This window comes from Rhamphochromis sp. 'chilingali' (genome assembly GCF_963969265.1).
Source record: "Rhamphochromis sp. 'chilingali' genome assembly, chromosome: 9".
In the NCBI taxonomy this organism is placed as follows: Eukaryota; Metazoa; Chordata; class Actinopteri; order Cichliformes; family Cichlidae; genus Rhamphochromis; species Rhamphochromis sp. 'chilingali'.
Window position 1 is genome coordinate 33,543,391 of NC_137936.1, and position 18,661 is coordinate 33,562,051.

Genomic DNA, 18,661 nt, shown 5'->3' on the forward strand with positions numbered 1-18,661 from the left:
AATGATTGTTTATTGTCCCCAAATGTATTCTGCAGTAGGACGACGACCCCAGACATAAAGCCAAAGTCATTAAGAACTATCTTCAGTGTAAAGAAGAACAAGAAGTACTGGAATTGATGGTATGGCCCCCACAAAGCCTTGATCACAAAAACATTTAGTGTGACTGGGATTACATGAAGAGACAGAAGGATGTGAGGAAGGATGCATCCACAGAAGATCTGTGGGTAGTTCTCCAAAATGTTTGGAGCAACCTATCAGCCGAGTTCCTGTGGGCAAGTGTGCCCAGAAGAACTGATGCTGTTTTAAAGGCAAAAGGTGGTCACACCAAATATTGATTTGATTTAGATTTCTCTTTTGTTCATTCACTGCATTTTGTTGATTGATGAAAATAAATGATTGACACTTCTATTTTTGAAAGCATTCTTTGTTTACAGAATTTTTTCCTCACCTACATTAAAAATGTTTGCACAGCATAACCACTTTTGGGGTTGTTAATCATGAAAAGTAGTGTACAATGTCTGTAGACCGTACAGGTAATGTATTAGACATGTATTACTTTTCTTAAATTAATCACCTGCCAAAGAAAGTAGTTTGGTACACTATTTTTTTACATTACTTTCCTGTTACTCCATAAAATGGCCTGAAATGCACTGTCACATAATTACCAGATAACATTATAAACCTAAGGTTACAGTCCCACACACCAACATAAATCCTTATTCAAATGAGGACACATATAGAATCCCTTTTGCAGTGTTTATGAACACAAAGTTGACAACACAAAGCAAATATGAAAACCAGCCCGAAGAGACTGTAAAGCGATCTCCACATGATACTACTGTCGAAACATGAATTTTGATGTTTTATTCTTCCCACAGATAACAGAAGAATCTTTGTTACACAAGAAATGGCATAAGTGCAAATCCCTTTTTAGCAGATTATCTTTCTTTTTAATATACAACACTGGCAACTACGTTAACAGTGGACTATGCAGCTCACTTCATAAGTATAAATTAGGACTGAGATGACATGAGCCCCTCCTTTACGTTGGTTGCCAACCGCCGTTAAACACAAAGAAGAAGAAGAAGAAGCCATGAGCTGTATTTCAGTTTTTTGATGGTAACTCACAGAAATATTGATTGCGAGTTGTTCACACTGTCGCCAGCGTTCACATGCTCTCTGCAGATAGACTGGCCAGCCCCCAGATAGACTGCAAAAGCGCTACTCCCGCTGAACCATAATTTCCGCGATTTTTGACACTTCCGCGTTGCCTTCGTTTTTCGGCCCCGCAGGTTGTTGGAAGGTTGTGATTTCTGCAGGATAATGGCGTGGATTAGGAAAACTTTCTGCATGGTTGACTTTGTGTAGCATTTTTGTGTAACAGTAGAGGATGTTTAACACTTTTACAGCTGTACTTTGAACCGAATCATCCCATCGAAGTATTACATGGGCTTTGAGAGTCAAGCCTTTGTGCTGCTTTGTGTTTTATTAACCAGTCTAGAAGTTGAGCTGATTCACGGTGTTGCTGCGCTTCTTCATTGTTTCGTGTGAACTCTTCTCATGAAGGATCAACCTGTGCAAGTTCACTAACGTAAGGCAGAGGTAATTGTGCGATTGTAATATGGCTAGCAGACAAATGTGTTACACAGCAACTCATATAATCGCTTCTTGTTTCGTTTTTTTATTAAGTTGGGTAAGGTCTGTTAGAGAGCTGTTGATGGTGCACGAACGGGCCTGTGCTGTTGCTGAATGATAGTGATGTGCGGATCGATCCTGAAATATCGATTCCTCCGATACCAATCATTTATGTTCTAGAATCGATTCTCACATTAAAATATCGATATTTTAGTAATTTAGGGTAAATTTGTAGTTTATCATTAACAGGAACACAGTGGAAAGAAACTATAACATTCGGATTGTCTACATTCAAAGGAACTACTTCCTCTTCCGCCTTTCATAGTCATTTGCGAAATAGGCTGTCTGTTTCGCAGCCCCTTGGCGTGCGCACTCACAACAATGACTGAGCGTAATTGGAGTCATGTGCGAACCTATTTTACCTCCACAAAAACTGAGACGTGGTTTGCCATACATGTGGGGAAAAAAAGGTGAGGTGTTGTGGCCACACTAGGGAGACATTCAAAAATGCTGTTGGGGTGGGGATAAATACATTTTACAGTGTTTATTTATCGGATAAAATACGTTAAATGTCCGGATACAGCGGGGGTGTCCAAATTCAGAGGCTGCTTCCACCCGAGGACCCGGGCCTTCGCGGTCTAAAGAAAGACGGGTATACGGCACGAGCTCCCTCGGTGGAGTGAAACTGCCGTCTGCTCCTTGCTATCTAAAATATAACCGGACGCTGGCGTAAACTCTCGACCGTCTCACACTTCTGTTTAATCAGTTTTCAGTTTGACGTTTATTCAGCTGTGTGAAAACCAGGGGCGGAGCGTGGGGGTGGCTTACTGGGCTTAAGCCCGGGTTGTTTTGTCAGAAGCCCGGGGTATTTTGGAGTGCAATTTTTTCATAGTTAGATGCCTGGCTGACAACTGTATAAAACAAAAAGTACACACAATATTCGAAGCACATAGTGCACACTGTGGGAATTTACGACTGTGCGTGAATCCCCCCCTGATATTGGTATGATCCAAGCTCAGGCACTAAGCGACTGAGCGAGGGGGCGGGGCAGCTGCTGCCCGTCAGTGCGCTGTTGGAGAGACGGAGCCAGCCATACTAAGGAGAGCTTAAGTTTGACCAGGTACCAAAGCAAATCATTCGTACCGTACAAATAATGTAAATATGACGGTGAATCACGAAAGATTGATATCAAACTGATCACTTGACCAATATTACGTTACTTGCTCTTAAAGTGAATCAACAAATGGCGAAATGAAAAGCCGAACAAATGCTATTTTTTTTTAGAGATTCTTAGCTTACGTGTGTTTATTTCATATTTTCAGTTCTTACCCTCCCCGACTAAATCGGTTTCAGTTATGTACTGAAATATAAGAATGGACATTAGAGGGTTCTTTCAAAGAAAAACTCAGGTAAATGTTATTTTATATATTATGCTTTGTATGTTGTTCAGTATATTTGTATGCAAAACAAGAGGAATTTCAGTACACAGCAGGATATTCACATTTGTAACCAGATATTTACACTTTAGGGAGAAAACATAAAACATTTTTACTGCACAACATCAATTTAGAGTAAACTTTTGTTTTAGATAAATATTGAAATATCTTTTGAATTAGTTAAATGTCACAATAAAGAGAGACAGAGCTTTCTGTTTTTTATCACTTTCATCAAATTTAGGAGTACATGTACACTAAGTTTATTGTTAATTAATAAGAAAACTCCAGACGATTCCATTCTGAGCTGAAGAAGCTTCTGATAGGTTAGTAGAGTCCATGTGAGTAAACAGGTGGCACAGCTGTGGATGCATATAAGGCAAAACACAGAGCCTGTTTCTGTGACATGGGAAAATCAAGAGATGTCAACCAAAACACCAGGAAAAGAACTGTGGAGCTCCATAAGTGTGGCTCAATTTTGAATACAATTTGGTGCCATTTGCAATTAAGAAATACAGACGATTTCTCTCTTTACTCTTAAAGTTAACAAATATGTTTTTTATATTTATCAATCTAAAAAAATAAACATTTAGTCTGATTTGATCTTACAATTAAAAAGTGTTTGTGTTTTGATCTGAAGAGTTTGTAAATATCTGTATATTTGATGATTGTCAGCACAAAGAGAGAGAGAGAGGAACAGAGAGGGAGATGGAGAATGAGGACAGAACAGAGATGAACAAGAGCAGGTGAGACACACATGTTAGTCAAATGGTTGTTTACCAAAAGTATCACCGTATCATAGGTACTCATGTATCTCATACCTAGTGTTTCTTTTTAGGTTTGTTATTTTTCAAATTCTATATTTATTAAGTTATGAAGGCTTGTTTGCACAACAAGGCTAAATAATTATATAAACCTTTCTCAATCTAAATATTGTACTTTGGTAAAATTAAAAAATAAATGTAGTGCAGGTCTATGATGATTTTTAGTGCTACTATCATCTAGTTCTGATTCTGATTCTGTCTTGGTTAAGTCCCAAGTAGTCCTGATTTTGAACTGTTGTAGTCCTGTTTTAATTCTGGATCAGTTCTTGGTCTGGTTGAATTGGGGTTTAGTCCTCGTGTCTTGATACAGCCCTGATTTTGTTATGCCTTGCTGCTTAATTAAAAAACTAGTTTAAGGTGTTCTGCACATGTGATATATATTTTTCCCTATATGAAGTCATTCTTTTTTGAACAAAACTCAAAACAGAGCCAATTAATCTTTCAGTCATTTCTACCCCCCCCCCCCCCTCCCCCCCAAGGGAAAAAAAAAATCCCACATGCATACTATCCTTTTGGGCTAAGCCCCGGGTGTTTCAAATGTCTGGCTCCGCCTCTGGTGAAAACCCCGAGGAACCCTCCTGAGGGATTAATAAAGTTAAATTTTATTTAATCTAATCTAATAACTTTAATCTCAGCCAAACTGATTTACTCACGAACAAATAAAACACTGAAAAAGCCAAACAATAACATTTTTAAGTTATCTAAGTGACTTATATATCATGTTTAACCCAAGTAGCGAAAGACCGCGGGGGTTTGAAAACGATCAATCGCAAGGGTGTAGATTTGATTGTGGCATTGGTGGGGACGGATGATTCAACCACTGAACCCTGCCCCGTTTCTTATTTTTTCCTTTTTGTTTTTGCTTCTTGATAAAAGGAGAAATATACTTGCCTACATATGCTATTCTACATGCTTTTAAACCATTTAAAATTACAATTCATAGTTTTATATGTGAATTATATAATGTTAAATTACTATTAAACAAATGACTAAGTATTTTAGACTTTAGTTTACTTCAGTCATATTCCATATAAATCAGGTATCATACAAAAATAAAAATAGCTTCAAATACAGTCATGACAATAAAAGAATATGACTTTAAGGACTTAACAACATTGCTTCAGTTATAGTACACCAACATCTCTGACACATTAGCACTAAGGGAACACTGGATGACCTGGTGGGTTTTGTCCATAAAACTACTCGTCTAAGATTACCACAAAGTAAAAGATCTCTCAGCAACATTATGCAACATTTTAGGCACTATTGCCCTCTATCAGATCAGTGAGCTGAGATGTTTTATTCTAAACATGAACTACTGTTACAGCAACAGACATGGACTACATGCCCACACAACAAACACATGCCTGCTCCTCTCGTTAGCTGAAATGAACTGCTGGCATATTTGTTTTACATCTATACTGTCCAGTCTCTCCTGGTGGACATGGCATCACATTATTCATGGTTACATACAATTTTAGACTGATGTGGGCCAAGCCTAGCACCTACTTGCCAACCTTGAGACCTCAGAATTAGGGAGACATTCAAAGGGGCTGGGGGGAGGTATACATGTACATGTATATACAAAAAACTTTAATTTTACAGTGTTTATTTATCGGATAAAATAAGTTAAATGTCACCGTTATTATTGTCCGACCGTAAACAGGCCGGGGGGTGTCCAAATTCAGAGGCTGCGTCCACCTGAGGACCCGGGTGAGCCGGGTCCTCCGAAAGCCGGGTAGACCGGAAATGAGCGACTGTGAAATTGGACGGTCTAGCCTTCAGAATTACGTCACCTGCCGTCTGCTCCTTGCTGTCTAAAATATAACCGGACGCTGGCGTAGATGGTCGAATAAACTGCTGTTTTCACACAGCAGTTTATTCAGCTGTGTGAGAACCCGGAGGAATCATCCCGAGGGATTAATAAAGTTTTATTTAATCTAATTTAATCTAATAACTTTAATCTCAGCCAAACTCACCAACAAATAAAACACAACTAAAGCACTGAAAAAGGCCAAACGATAACATGTTTAAGTTATTTGACGTTTACACAGCTACATTCTCGCCTGAAAATGTGTTAAAAGTTTATTTTGCGACCCAGAAAGAGTAATAAGAGTAATATTAAAACTAAGTAGCTGCAGTAATAGTGGCCATTGTTGGAAACTGGAATTGGCTGGGCCAGTCTGGGATATGGTTTTCAGTTTTGTTGTCCGGGTGGAAAATCGGGAGAAACGCTGACAGATCGTTTTTCTCTTACTATTGGGTTTGTTTTTCTTTACTCGAAGAGATCAAATTATTGGTGGGGACAATTCAATAATCGCTGGATATTGGTGGGGACATGTCCCCTCCGTCCATGCCAAATCTACACCCTTGGTCGATCGGCTCAGATATTTGAAGTTTGCACGGCTACATTCTCACCTGAAAATATGTTAAAAGTTTTTTTGCGACCCAGAAAGAGAAATAAGAGTAATATTAAAACTAAGCAGCTGCCGTCATTGTTCGAAACAAGTACTCTGATGTCCTGAAATCATTATGATGCTATAATTTGAGATACAATGAATAAAATAAGTTTTTGTACAAAGTACCGGTATCGGATCAGTATCGTCGATACCACCCTGAATATTACTTGGTATCGGATCGGAAAGGAAATCAGTGGTATCGCACATCACTACTGAATGAGTTGAGTATAACGTGAGTGAGTATAACATCAACAAAGCATTTTCATCCAGAGAACTGGCACTCCTTAGATCTTTTTCTTTTTTTCAGACCACCCTATGTAAACCTTGGAGATGGCTGTATAGGAACACCCTGTCGATCAGTAGTTTCTGCACCAACAACCTTGCCATGTTCAAAGTCACTCACATTACCTTTCTTCCCCATTCTGATGCTTGCTTTGAATATCAGCAGCATATTGTGAGCATGTTTACTTGCCAAATAGTTTTGAGTCACTGCCATGTGATTGGCTAAAAATGTATGTCAACAAGCAGTTGTATCACCTGTAATAAAGTGGCTGTTGGGTGTTGTTTTTACAATACATTGATTCCATTTTAAGATCGTAACATAAATAACTGAATCTGAAAGTCATGCCAAGCACAAAAACCTAATAGAGAGCTATTTAACCCAGTCAGTGTTGATCTCGTCGAAATGACGTTAATGCCATAACCGCATTAACGCGGCAAATCTCCGTCAGCAACTTAGCGCAGATCGCCCCGTGGCAGCTAAATGTTGTATTAAACACAACCATAAACAGTGCTACACATAAGCAGACTTAATAAAATCAAATTAAATTACAAAAAAGGAAACTAAGTAAAAAACTAAAAATAATTTTCCTTAAGGGTCATGCTTAGTAATGTAGTGTAAATAACAACAGCATTTCTCACTGTTTTATGATTTTCCTTGTAGTTACTTTCGTCATGCAGCTGGTGATCCGTCGGTACCGTCCTGCAGACAAGGACACAGTGCTCACCCTCTTCAGTACTGGCATCTTGGAGCATATCCGTCCATGTTTCTATAACGCCATGACCAGTCCCCTTTACCTCACCATCACCTCGACTCTGTGTGTTGTTGGTTATCTCCTTGGCTCTGTGTTTGGAGCTGTACTGTTCCCAGCAGCTTGGGTAGGTCTCATCTACTACTGCTGTCATGAAGTATATGCCACCGTCGTCAGGGTGAGACTTCGCAACGACATGCAGGACATCCCTGGGAATTTCCTCAGCAGACCTGATGACTGTTTCTGGGTGGCTGAGGCTGAGGTTGGAGCGAGAGCCCAGGTTGTTGGTATGGTGGCTGTGGTAGCTAAACACAGTGGGACAGAAAAGTATGGGGAAATGTTCAGAATGATCATTTTCCCACAGTATAGACGGATGGGCCTCGGCTTTAGGTTGACTCAGACCGCGGTTGACTTCTGTAAAGAACGGGGCTTCTCCAAGGTGGTGTTGCAGACTACCTCCACCCAAATGGCAGCCGTGGTTCTGTACAGCAAAGTGGGGTTTAACCGTGTCCTGTCTAATGTCAAAGGACTGGCAGCTCCCTGGATCATTTCACTGGCCAGGGTCACGATTATAAGGATGGAAAAATACTTGTAAATCAAAAATAACACTCATCAGCAGTGTGTTGTTTTCACGCTTGGCTCCTCTTTAACAGTGGTTTAATATTTGGCAATGGTTAAACTTGACTGTAACCAAAACGTTGTTCAGGTGTAACTTTGGAAAAAAATGCCAAATCTGTTATATACTTTAGGACAAAGCACTATGAACAGATCTGAAAGTAAGGAGCAAGATGTTGTTACTAAAACCTGGTTTCCTCTTTATAGAGTACTTTACATATTCTCTGACTACACCTTAAGCCCCCCAAAAATTGTCTGTTAACAACATAAGGCCAATTAGCAGCTCCAGTCCTGTGAACCAAGATTTAACAGTTAATCCTTACATTGTGTACTTTTCAGTGACGATTAGAATAACTTAATGTAATCAGATGTACTGACCACTTTCTGCTGTATTCATTTAAAAAAGAAAGAAAGAAATGTTTTAAAATGTCATAACTGAGATACAGATAACATATTGTAAGCACATGATACAAAGATACATGTCGTAATAATATTAATAATAAAACCATTAACTTTTAAAAGGCAAACGTAGAGAATTTATATGCATCAGAGTGGACTTAAAATTCTCATTAAACTCTTCCATTGTTTTACACCTTTTTTCCTTGATGTAATCAGAATAACTGAGATATTTGCTTATGAAATGAAGACATGATTATTAAGACTGATGATGTTGAAAATTAAATCACAAATCTAAATTCAGTATGTTGTGCCCCAGCCTGTACTGTAGATGTGAATGTGAACAGCAGAGGACACTATTGATCTAAGTAACACTGAAGCTCTTTTGATGAAAATCAGTATTTACTGATATTGTACTGTATTTACTTCCTTTTATACCAGAAAGTATTAGGAGTTTAAAATATGTGTGCACCAACAACAGTGCTGGGAAGTAAATACAGTACATTTTCTAATATGCTTTGTGAACTCAAGTTTTACACCTAGAATATGTTGTGATAGACTGTGATGCAGAATATGAAACAATAACAGATGACCTAGTGCACAACCTTTCATGGGTAATGGTAGCAGTTTGAAACTCACTGACTGCTGTAGCTGGTGTTCATTACAACTTCCAACATTTTAAAAATTCTATGTGGTTTGATTTGTCATTTTTCAGACCAGAAAGGAAAAACATAGTATCTCCTGCAGTTAGCAAAAGACCACAAGGACTCCTCCCATTGTTTTTTGTGTTTTCCCATGCTGTACTGAAAACTAATTCCCCTCTAAGTGAAGCAAAATATGCATTTTTCTATGCTCAGGAGATACTTTGTTGTTCGTGTAAACACACTTTTGAGTTGTCTGCCTATTTTTCTAGTTTACCATTAGGGGGTGCCAAATATTTGAATCCTAAATAGAGTATCCTGGGCACGGTACAGTAAAATTCAGTTTTACGTGGATTTCCGGTTGATAGTTTTTCTAAGAACTGAACAAATTATTTAAATCAACACTGATCAGTATTGGCAGAAAATTGTAGGAACTGTGCTGGAAAGACCAATATTTGTGTGTATAGTATTCTTCTAGTCATTTTGTGTTTCATTTCTGAGAGCACGCCATATGTCTCAGGTTACTGAACACCTGAATGATGAGGGGTTAATATGCCACTTTTCTGCATGATCTACATCAGTCACAGAAAACAGGCTCCAGATATAAAAGGAAAGGATAAAAACAGCCTTTGATATATGTGTCACACAAAAGATGATTGTTATGTAACAGACCATCTTATACAGAATAAAATATTATTTCATTTAAAGAAAATTCAGGTTCATTTCAATCATACTTTCTTTGTGGCCTTTTGGTAACTTTACTGTCTTCACTTCTGCCACAAATCAGCTGCCACGTGAACATGCTCACTGCTGTCAATATTTTTTTTCACATGTGATTACACACAGGTATGAAGATAAAAACAGAACCAGGTGTGCCTGGATTAACTTTAATTTACTGCTCTGCTGCCAGCTGAGGGGGTGAACCTGAGTGAGACCTGTTAAATGTGTTTGTGACACAAGGACCATAAGACATAGCAGTTTGTTTTAGGCTGTACGCTTTCCAGCGCACTCCCGTCAATGCTGTCCTCTCCAACCCACAGAGATCTCTTCTGGGCCCCAGCAGCTACTGAAATAGGGAAGGCGTGGTTTGTGTGATGGACCTCAGCTGTGGAGGTACCGTCCCCCGAACCCACTGCTCGATCCATCCCTTGCAGCTGAGCCACAAACCACACTCCACCACAGTGTTAAAACACTGAGGTCCTGGAGATGGCATGTCATCCTTGCCAGAGTCAAATGAAAGAAGAAAAAAAAAAGGCTGATTGTATCTCCTGTAGCATTTAGAAATTGGAAACTATTACTACCAATTACTGTTTCAATTGAAAAGTATTTTATGTGCAAAACTTATGCTAAACTGTAAGTCACAACCTTACCTGTAGACAAATTGGTATATGCAGGTAACTATGTTAGCAGCAAGATGCTTTAAATGGAAATTTGTAAGGCAAGAAGCAAAATGGCCTCTTGTTTCTTGGCTATGGATTAAACTGTAAACAACAAAACGAGTACTGAATCAGGGTTTAAAAAGAGCATCTCAGTCTGTAGTTTTACTCACTTGTGTACCTATCTTTGATCCTTCCAGATGGGTGTAACTCTAAGAGTGGTTAGGTAATTAATGTTGCTTTATTTTCTGTCTATAAACTAACTTACCAAACTTAAGAATTAAAATGACATTAAAAAGTAACAGAACAATTATACTCAACGTGTATTCATTAGATATATTAAATGTAATCATTGCAATTCAAACAGAGACTAATTTTGCATGTAAAATGAGAAGTAAGAGCTGGTGAGAGGTCGAAGCTAAACACATGACGATCTGTATGTTGCTTGTGCATATATCCTACATCAATAAATACTGGAAACAACAAAGGGAGTGGAAATTTCTAAGTATGTGAGGTATGTTGCATGTGTACAGTAGCATGCATGTGACTCCTGTTTCATCATATTTGACAGCAGCCATCTTCGGTCAGTATTTTACTGCTCTTCGAAGGACTTGTTGTCCATTATTTGGTCTCTGTCATAAGAGAAAAGTACGAAAAGTCACGTAAACCTGTTGATGACAGCCATGAGCTGTATTTCAGTTTGTTGATGGTAACTCACAGAAATATCGATTGCGAGTTGTTCACACAGTCGCCAGCGTTCACATGCTCTCTGCAGATAAACTGGCCAGCCCCCAGATAGACTGCAAAACGCGCTACTCCCGCTGAACCATAAATTCCGCTTTTGCGATTTTTGACTCTTCCGCGTTGCCTTCGTTTTTTGGCCCCGCAGGTTGTTGGAAGGTTGTGATTTCTGCAGGAAAACTTTCTGCATGGTTGACTTTGTGTAACATTTTTGTGTAACAGTAGAGGATGTTTAACACTTTTACAGCTGTACTTTGAACCGAATCATCCCATCGAAGTATTACATGGGCTTTGAGAGTCAAGCTTTTGTGCTGCTTTTGTGTTTTATTAACCAGTCTAGAAGTTGAGCTGATTCACGGTGTTGCTGCGCTTCTTCATTGTTTCGTGTGAACTCTTCTCCGTGAAGTATCAACTTGTGCAAGTTCACTAACGTAAGGCAGAGGTAATTGTGCGATTGTAATATGACTAGCAGACAAATTTGTTACACAGCAACTCATATAATCGTTTCTTGTGTTGTTGTTTTTTTATTAAGTTGGATAAGGTCTGTTAGAGACCTGTTGGTGGTGCACGAACAGGCCTGTGCTGTTGCTGAATGAGTTGAGTTTGGTGTAACGTGAGTGTGATCATATGTACAGACACTGTGTAACGGGTTTTCTGGCATTTAGACACATTTGATACCATTATATCCATGACGTAATGACATAGCATTAAACCATCACGTTAGCTCGTCCTTACTGCGTGCCGCGTGCATTTAAAAGTGCAAAGACTGTAAAATAACGAGTACGTTCTGTGTGGAGAAGTATTTTAAATCAAGGCAAAGATGGAGATGTATCAGATTGTTGTCTTGTTAAAAGGAAAAATGAACATTTTTGAGCAGGTACACCTGACTTTCAGCTATTTAGTTGAAAACTGAAACTACTGCTCATCTTCACTACGAACCAATCTGCAGATTACATTCACCAGCCAGTTTATTAGGTACATCTTGCTAATACTTGGTCAGTTTGGCATTTGCATTCAGAACTGCCTTAATTCATCATGGCATAGATTCAAGGAGGTGTGGGAAATATTCTCAAGAGATTTTGGTCCACGTTGACATGATAGCATCACAGAGTTCTGATGCAGATTTGTTAGCTGCACATCTAGGATGTAACTTTCCACATCCCAAAGGTGCTCTGTTGGATTGAGACCCGGTGAGTGTGGAGGCAATTTCAGTACAGTGAACTCACCGTTAACCACTTTGAGATTATTTGAGTTTTATGACATTGTGCTTTATCCTGATGAAAGCTGCCATCAAAGGATGCACTGGTACACTGTGGTGATAAATACTACCCAAGTATTGGAGATTATGTATCGGAATTTCAGGAGCGGGACCACGCCTCCAAACACGCTCCTTCCGGTTGTCATCTATATAGGTTCCCCCCCAGTTCTGCAAACTGTTCATTCTGGTTCACGTGCCCCATCCTCCCTCCCTCCTTGTTCTCAATTTTTTAACTTATTCACTCCTATTTAGTACACGGGGACCTGCCAGGCCCGGGAGCCATCACCAGTCCTCTTTGAGGCCTTCCCCAAACCGCACCTCAATTAATGTCCAAGCATTCACCTTTACCTACTAAAATGCTGTCAAACCTAAAATGAGGACGTGGGCCCAGCTAGTGAAGAGTCAGCAATGATACTCAGGTAGGCTGTGACATTTAAAAGATGCTCAGCCAGTGCTAAGTGCCCAAAGTGTGGCAAGAAAAGACATTCATTAGTAGGGCTGGGTATCGTCACTGATTTCTAGAATCGATTCAATTCCGATTCACAAGGCCCCGAATCGATTCGATCCACGATTCGATTTAATTCGATTCGATTTAAATCTGGGAAATTTTGACAGTCAGAAATATTATAATTCAGATCAGTACATTTACATATTTTTGTATCAATAAAAAGGAAGCTGACACACGCAAGACTTTATCACAGGTGTGAGCATCACAGCAGAGGCCTTTGTGTCAAAGTAGCTGAGGATAAAACACAGAAAAACATGAAGGTGATTTTCCTGGCCTGGGATTTTATAAAAATATTCTGCAGTACATCAAAAACAAAAGAAAACCATTAATCAACATATGAACATCACCTCTGAAGTTACAGCGGTTTTATTACAGACACAGCGTTTTGCATTTTGAATAATTTTAAAAAGTTTAAATTTGTTCAGTATTGAACAGCAGAAATGAGGTTTTCTTTTCGGAAGAATGTAAAAGGGAAAAAACAGCGGCCGACAGCCTGTAAACAACAGTAGACTTGTGCATAACAAGCAAGCGAATAATGAAGAAAGGGAAACTGTTCTTGAAGTACAGAGAGAGAGCTGTGCATCGCAGTGGAAGCAAAACAGTAAAAGTCTGAGTGAATTCATGACGATGTTTATGTGAAGCGTTTGGATCTTCTTTTGCTGCTGGTTCGGTCAATATTGTTTGGAGAGAGATCAAACTAACAGCTTTAGAATCGGCGCATAAAGGGCGTGCACACAAAGCGCAGACCCGCCGACAGATCAGAGTCAGCGAGCTGTCGGCTTTCAGCCCCGACTGTGAGAAAAGCGACATCTAACTGATTCTGATCCGCGGGTCCCGCTGTGTGTTTAAGTCTTTGTGCAGAATCCGTGTTCCTGCTCTCATTTACTGTCTTAACTGTTTGGTGGTTCTTGAAATTTTGTGAGATTTCACCTGAGATTCTGGCATTTTGGGCAAAATAAATTTATATTAAAAAATCGATTCAGGATTTTAATGAATCGATTTTACGTTATCCAAGCCAGAATCGATTTTAATCGATGAATCGATTATAAGAACCCACCCCTATTCATTAGACCAGGCAACATTTTTCTAGTATTGTGTTGTCCAATTTTGCTGACGCTTTAGTCTCAGCTTTCTGTTCATAGCCGAGTATGTTTAAAAATGCTCGTCTATATAACTTCGTTGTAACAAGTGGTTATTTGAATTATTGTTTCTATCCTATCTGCTGAAAGCTGTCTGGCCATTTTCCTCTGCCTTTTCAACACGACAATAAAAAGTTCTACACATTAAAAAAAATTTTTTATAAAATCAAATTAAATTATGAAAAAGGAAACTAAGTAAAAAACTAAAAATAATTTTCCTTAAGGGTCATGCTTAGTAATGTAGTGTAAATAACAACAGCATTTCTCACTGTTTTATGATTTTCCTTGTAGTTACTTTCGTCATGCAGCTGGTGATCCGTCGGTACCGTCCTGCAGACAAGGACACAGTGCTCACCCTCTTCAGTACTGGCATCTTGGAGCATATCCGTCCATGTTTCTATAACGCCATGACCAGTCCCCTTTACCTCACCATCACCCCGACTCTGTGTGCTGTTGGTTATCTCCTTGGCTCTGTGTTTGGAGCTGTACTGTTCCCAGCAGCTTGGGTAGGTCTCATCTACTACTGCTGTCATGAAGTATATGCCAGCTTCGTCAGGGTGAGACTTCGCACCGACATGCAGGACATCCCTGGGAACTTCCTCAGCAGACCTGATGACTGTTTCTGGGTGGCTGAGGCTGAGGTTGGAGCGAGAGCCCAGGTTGTTGGTATGGTGGCTGTGGTAGCTAAACACAGTGGGACAGAAAAGTATGGGGAAATGTTCAGAATGATCATTTCCCCACAGTATAGACGGATGGGCCTCGGCTTTAGGTTGACTCAGACCGCGGTTGACTTCTGTAAAGAACGGGGCTTCTCCAAGGCGGTGTTGGAGACTAGCTCCACCCAAATGGCAGCTGTGGCCCTGTACAGCAAAGTGGGGTTTAACCGTGTCCAGTCTCATATCAAAGCACAGGCAGCTCATTGGATCATTTCACTGGCCAGGGTCACGATTATAAGGATGGAAAAATACTTGTAAATCAAAAATAACACTCATCAGCAGTGTGTTGTTTTCACGCTTGGCTCCTCTTTAACAGTGGTTTAATATTTGGCAATGGTTAAACTTGACTGTAACCAAAACGTTGTTCAGGTGTAACTTTGGAAAAAAATGCCAAATCTGTTATATACTTTAGGACAAAGCACTATGAACAGATCTGAAAGTAAGGAGCAAGATGTTGTTACTAAAACCTGGTTTCCTCTTTATAGAGTACTTTACATATTCTCTGACTACACCTTAAGCCCCCCAAAAATTGTCTGTTAACAACATAAGGCCAATTAGCAGCTCCAGTCCTGTGAACCAAGATTTAACAGTTAATCCTTACATTGTGTACTTTTCAGTGACGATTAGAATAACTTAATGTAATCAGATGTACTGACCACTTTCTGCTGTATTCATTTAAAAAAGAAAGAAAGAAATGTTTTAAAATGTCATAACTGAGATACAGATAACATATTGTAAGCACATGATACAAAGATACATGTCGTAATAATATTAATAATAAAACCATTAACTTTTAAAAGGCAAACGTAGAGAATTTATATGCATCAGAGTGGACTTAAAATTCTCATTAAACTCTTCCATTGTTTTACACCTTTTTTCCTTGATGTAATCAGAATAACTGAGATATTTGCTTATGAAATGAAGACATGATTATTAAGACTGATGATGTTGAAAATTAAATCACAAATCTAAATTCAGTATGTTGTGCCCCAGCCTGTACTGTAGATGTGAATGTGAACAGCAGAGGACACTATTGATCTAAGTAACACTGAAGCTCTTTTGATGAAAATCAGTATTTACTGATATTGTACTGTATTTACTTCCTTTTATACCAGAAAGTATTAGGAGTTTAAAATATGTGTGCACCAACAACAGTGCTGGGAAGTAAATACAGTACATTTTCTAATATGCTTTGTGAACTCAAGTTTTACACCTAGAATATGTTGTGATAGACTGTGATGCAGAATATGAAACAATAACAGATGACCTAGTGCACAACCTTTCATGGGTAATGGTAGCAGTTTGAAACTCACTGACTGCTGTAGCTGGTGTTCATTACAACTTCCAACATTTTAAAAATTCTATGTGGTTTGATTTGTCATTTTTCAGACCAGAAAGGAAAAACATAGTATCTCCTGCAGTTAGCAAAAGACCACAAGGACTCCTCCCATTGTTTTTTGTGTTTTCCCATGCTGTACTGAAAACTAATTCCCCTCTAAGTGAAGCAAAATATGCATTTTTCTATGCTCAGGAGATACTTTGTTGTTCGTGTAAACACACTTTTGAGTTGTCTGCCTATTTTTCTAGTTTACCATTAGGGGGTGCCAAATATTTGAATCCTAAATAGAGTATCCTGGGCACGGTACAGTAAAATTCAGTTTTACGTGGATTTCCGGTTGATAGTTTTTCTAAGAACTGAACAAATTATTTAAATCAACACTGATCAGTATTGGCAGAAAATTGTAGGAACTGTGCTGGAAAGACCAATATTTGTGTGTATAGTATTCTTCTAGTCATTTTGTGTTTCATTTCTGAGAGCACGCCATATGTCTCAGGTTACTGAACACCTGAATGATGAGGGGTTAATATGCCACTTTTCTGCATGATCTACATCAGTCACAGAAAACAGGCTCCAGATATAAAAGGAAAGGATAAAAACAGCCTTTGATATATGTGTCACACAGAAGATGATTGTTATGTAACAGACCATCTTATACAGAATAAAATATTATTTCATTTAAAGAAAATTCAGGTTCATTTCAATCATACTTTCTTTGTGGCCTTTTGGTAACTTTACTGTCTTCACTTCTGCCACAAATCAGCTGCCACGTGAACATGCTCACTGCTGTCAATATTTTTTTTCACATGTGATTACACACAGGTATGAAGATAAAAACAGAACCAGGTGTGCCTGGATTAACTTTAATTTACTGCTCTGCTGCCAGCTGAGGGGGTGAACCTGAGTGAGACCTGTTAAATGTGTTTGTGACACAAGGACCATAAGACATGGCAGTTTGTTTTAGGCTGTACGCTTTCCAGCGTACTCCCGTCAATGCTGTCCTCTCCAACCCTCAGAGATCTCTTCTGGGCCCCAGCAGCTACTGAAATAGGGAAGGCGTGGTTTGTGTGATGGACCTCAGCTGTGGAGGTACCGTCCCCCGAACCCACTGCTCGATCCATCCCTTGCAGCTGAGCCACAAACCACACTCCACCACAGTGTTAAAACACTGAGGTCCTGGAGATGGCATGTCATCCTTGCCAGAGTCAAATGAAAGAAAAGAAAATAAGACTGGTTGTATCTCCTGTAGCATTTAGAAATTGGAAACTATTACTACCAATTACTGTATCAATTGAAAAGTATTTTATGTGCAAAACTTATGCTAAACTGTAAGTCACAACCTTACCTGTAGACAAATTGGTATATGCAGGTAACTATGTTAGCAGCAAGATGCTTTAAATGGAAATTTGTAAGGCAAGAAGCAAAATGGCCGCTTGTTTCTTGGCTATGGATTAAACTGTAAACAACAAAACGAGTACTGAATCAGGGTTTAAAAAGAGCATCTCAGTCTGTAGTTTTACTCACTTGTGTACCTATCTTTGATCCTTCCAGATGGGTGTAACTCTAAGAGTGGTTAGGTAATTAATGTTGCTTTATTTTCTGTCTATAAACTAACTTACCAAACTTAAGAATTAAAATGACATTAAAAAGTAACAGAACAATTATACTCAACGTGTATTCATTAGATATATTAAATGTAATCATTGCAATTCAAACAGAGACTAATTTTGCATGTAAAATGAGAAGTAAGAGCTGGTGAGAGGTCGAAGCTAAACACATGACGATCTGTATGTTGCTTGTGCATATATCCTACATCAATAAATACTGGAAACAACAAAGGGAGTGGAAATTTCTAAGTATGTGAGGTATGTTGCATGTGTACAGTAGCATGCATGTGACTCCTGTTTCATCATATTTGACAGCAGCCATCTTGGGTCAGTATTTTACCGCTCTTCAAAGGACTTGTTTGTCCATTATTTGGTCTCTGTCAGAAGATAAATGTACGAAAAGTCACGTAAACCTGTTGACAGCACAAAATATCTAAAGAATTGCTTTGATTTACTCTGGTGCCACTTTGTCTGAAAAAATATTTGTTTCCCTCTGTTGTGACATTTTTGGTTACAGAAAGTCATTTCAACATAAGATGAGAGCAAATCAATATCACGTTTAGGCAGTCTGAGATATTGTGGAGATAAAATAAAGAGATAAAAAAATAAATAAAATAAAAATAAATACAAAATTATATATATATATATATATATATATATATATATATATGTATATATATAAATATATATGTGTGTGTGTGTGTGTGTGCGTGCGTTTTTGTGTATATATGTATATATATACATATATACACATATATATTAAGAATTTAAATCTTTGCAATTGGGCTTTAAAAACACTATCTATCTATCTATCTATCTATCTATCTATCTATATATCTATATATATATATATATATATATATATATATATATATATATATATATATAAAACACCCAGCACGCCCCTGCGGGCGGTTTATCCTTCAAGCTCGGGTCCTCTACC

General features: G+C 38.6%; 2 protein-coding genes across 9 annotated transcripts; both read left to right on the top strand.

Annotated features, from left to right (window-relative positions):
• Window positions 1-1,101: 1,101 nt before the first annotated feature.
• Window positions 1,102-10,927, top strand: LOC308402480 (N-acetyltransferase 8-like). Of its 6 annotated transcripts, none has more exons than XM_080891372.1 (3): window positions 1,103-2,755; window positions 2,958-3,044; window positions 7,295-10,926. In XM_080891372.1, the coding sequence occupies exon 3, from the start codon at window positions 7,306-7,308 to the stop codon at window positions 7,975-7,977; it is 672 nt and encodes a 223-aa protein (XP_080747498.1). In that variant the 5' UTR covers window positions 1,103-2,755; window positions 2,958-3,044; window positions 7,295-7,305; the 3' UTR covers window positions 7,978-10,926. The 6 variants fall into 6 exon arrangements, with proteins under 6 accessions (XP_080747503.1, XP_080747502.1, XP_080747498.1 ...); XM_080891373.1 differs by having other exon boundaries at window positions 1,103-1,602; XM_080891375.1 differs by having other exon boundaries at window positions 1,103-1,591.
• A 364-nt stretch (window positions 10,928-11,291) lies between these two features.
• Window positions 11,292-16,726, top strand: LOC308402111 (N-acetyltransferase 8-like). Of its 3 annotated transcripts, none has more exons than XM_080890725.1 (2): window positions 11,292-12,828; window positions 14,348-16,726. In XM_080890725.1, exon 2 carries the CDS (start codon window positions 14,359-14,361, stop codon window positions 15,028-15,030), a length of 672 nt encoding a protein of 223 aa, XP_080746851.1. In that variant the 5' UTR covers window positions 11,292-12,828; window positions 14,348-14,358; the 3' UTR covers window positions 15,031-16,726. The 3 variants fall into 3 exon arrangements, with proteins under 3 accessions (XP_080746851.1, XP_080746850.1, XP_080746852.1); XM_080890724.1 differs by having other exon boundaries at window positions 11,292-11,593; XM_080890726.1 differs by having other exon boundaries at window positions 11,292-11,582.
• The last annotated feature ends 1,935 nt before the right edge of the window (window positions 16,727-18,661 follow it).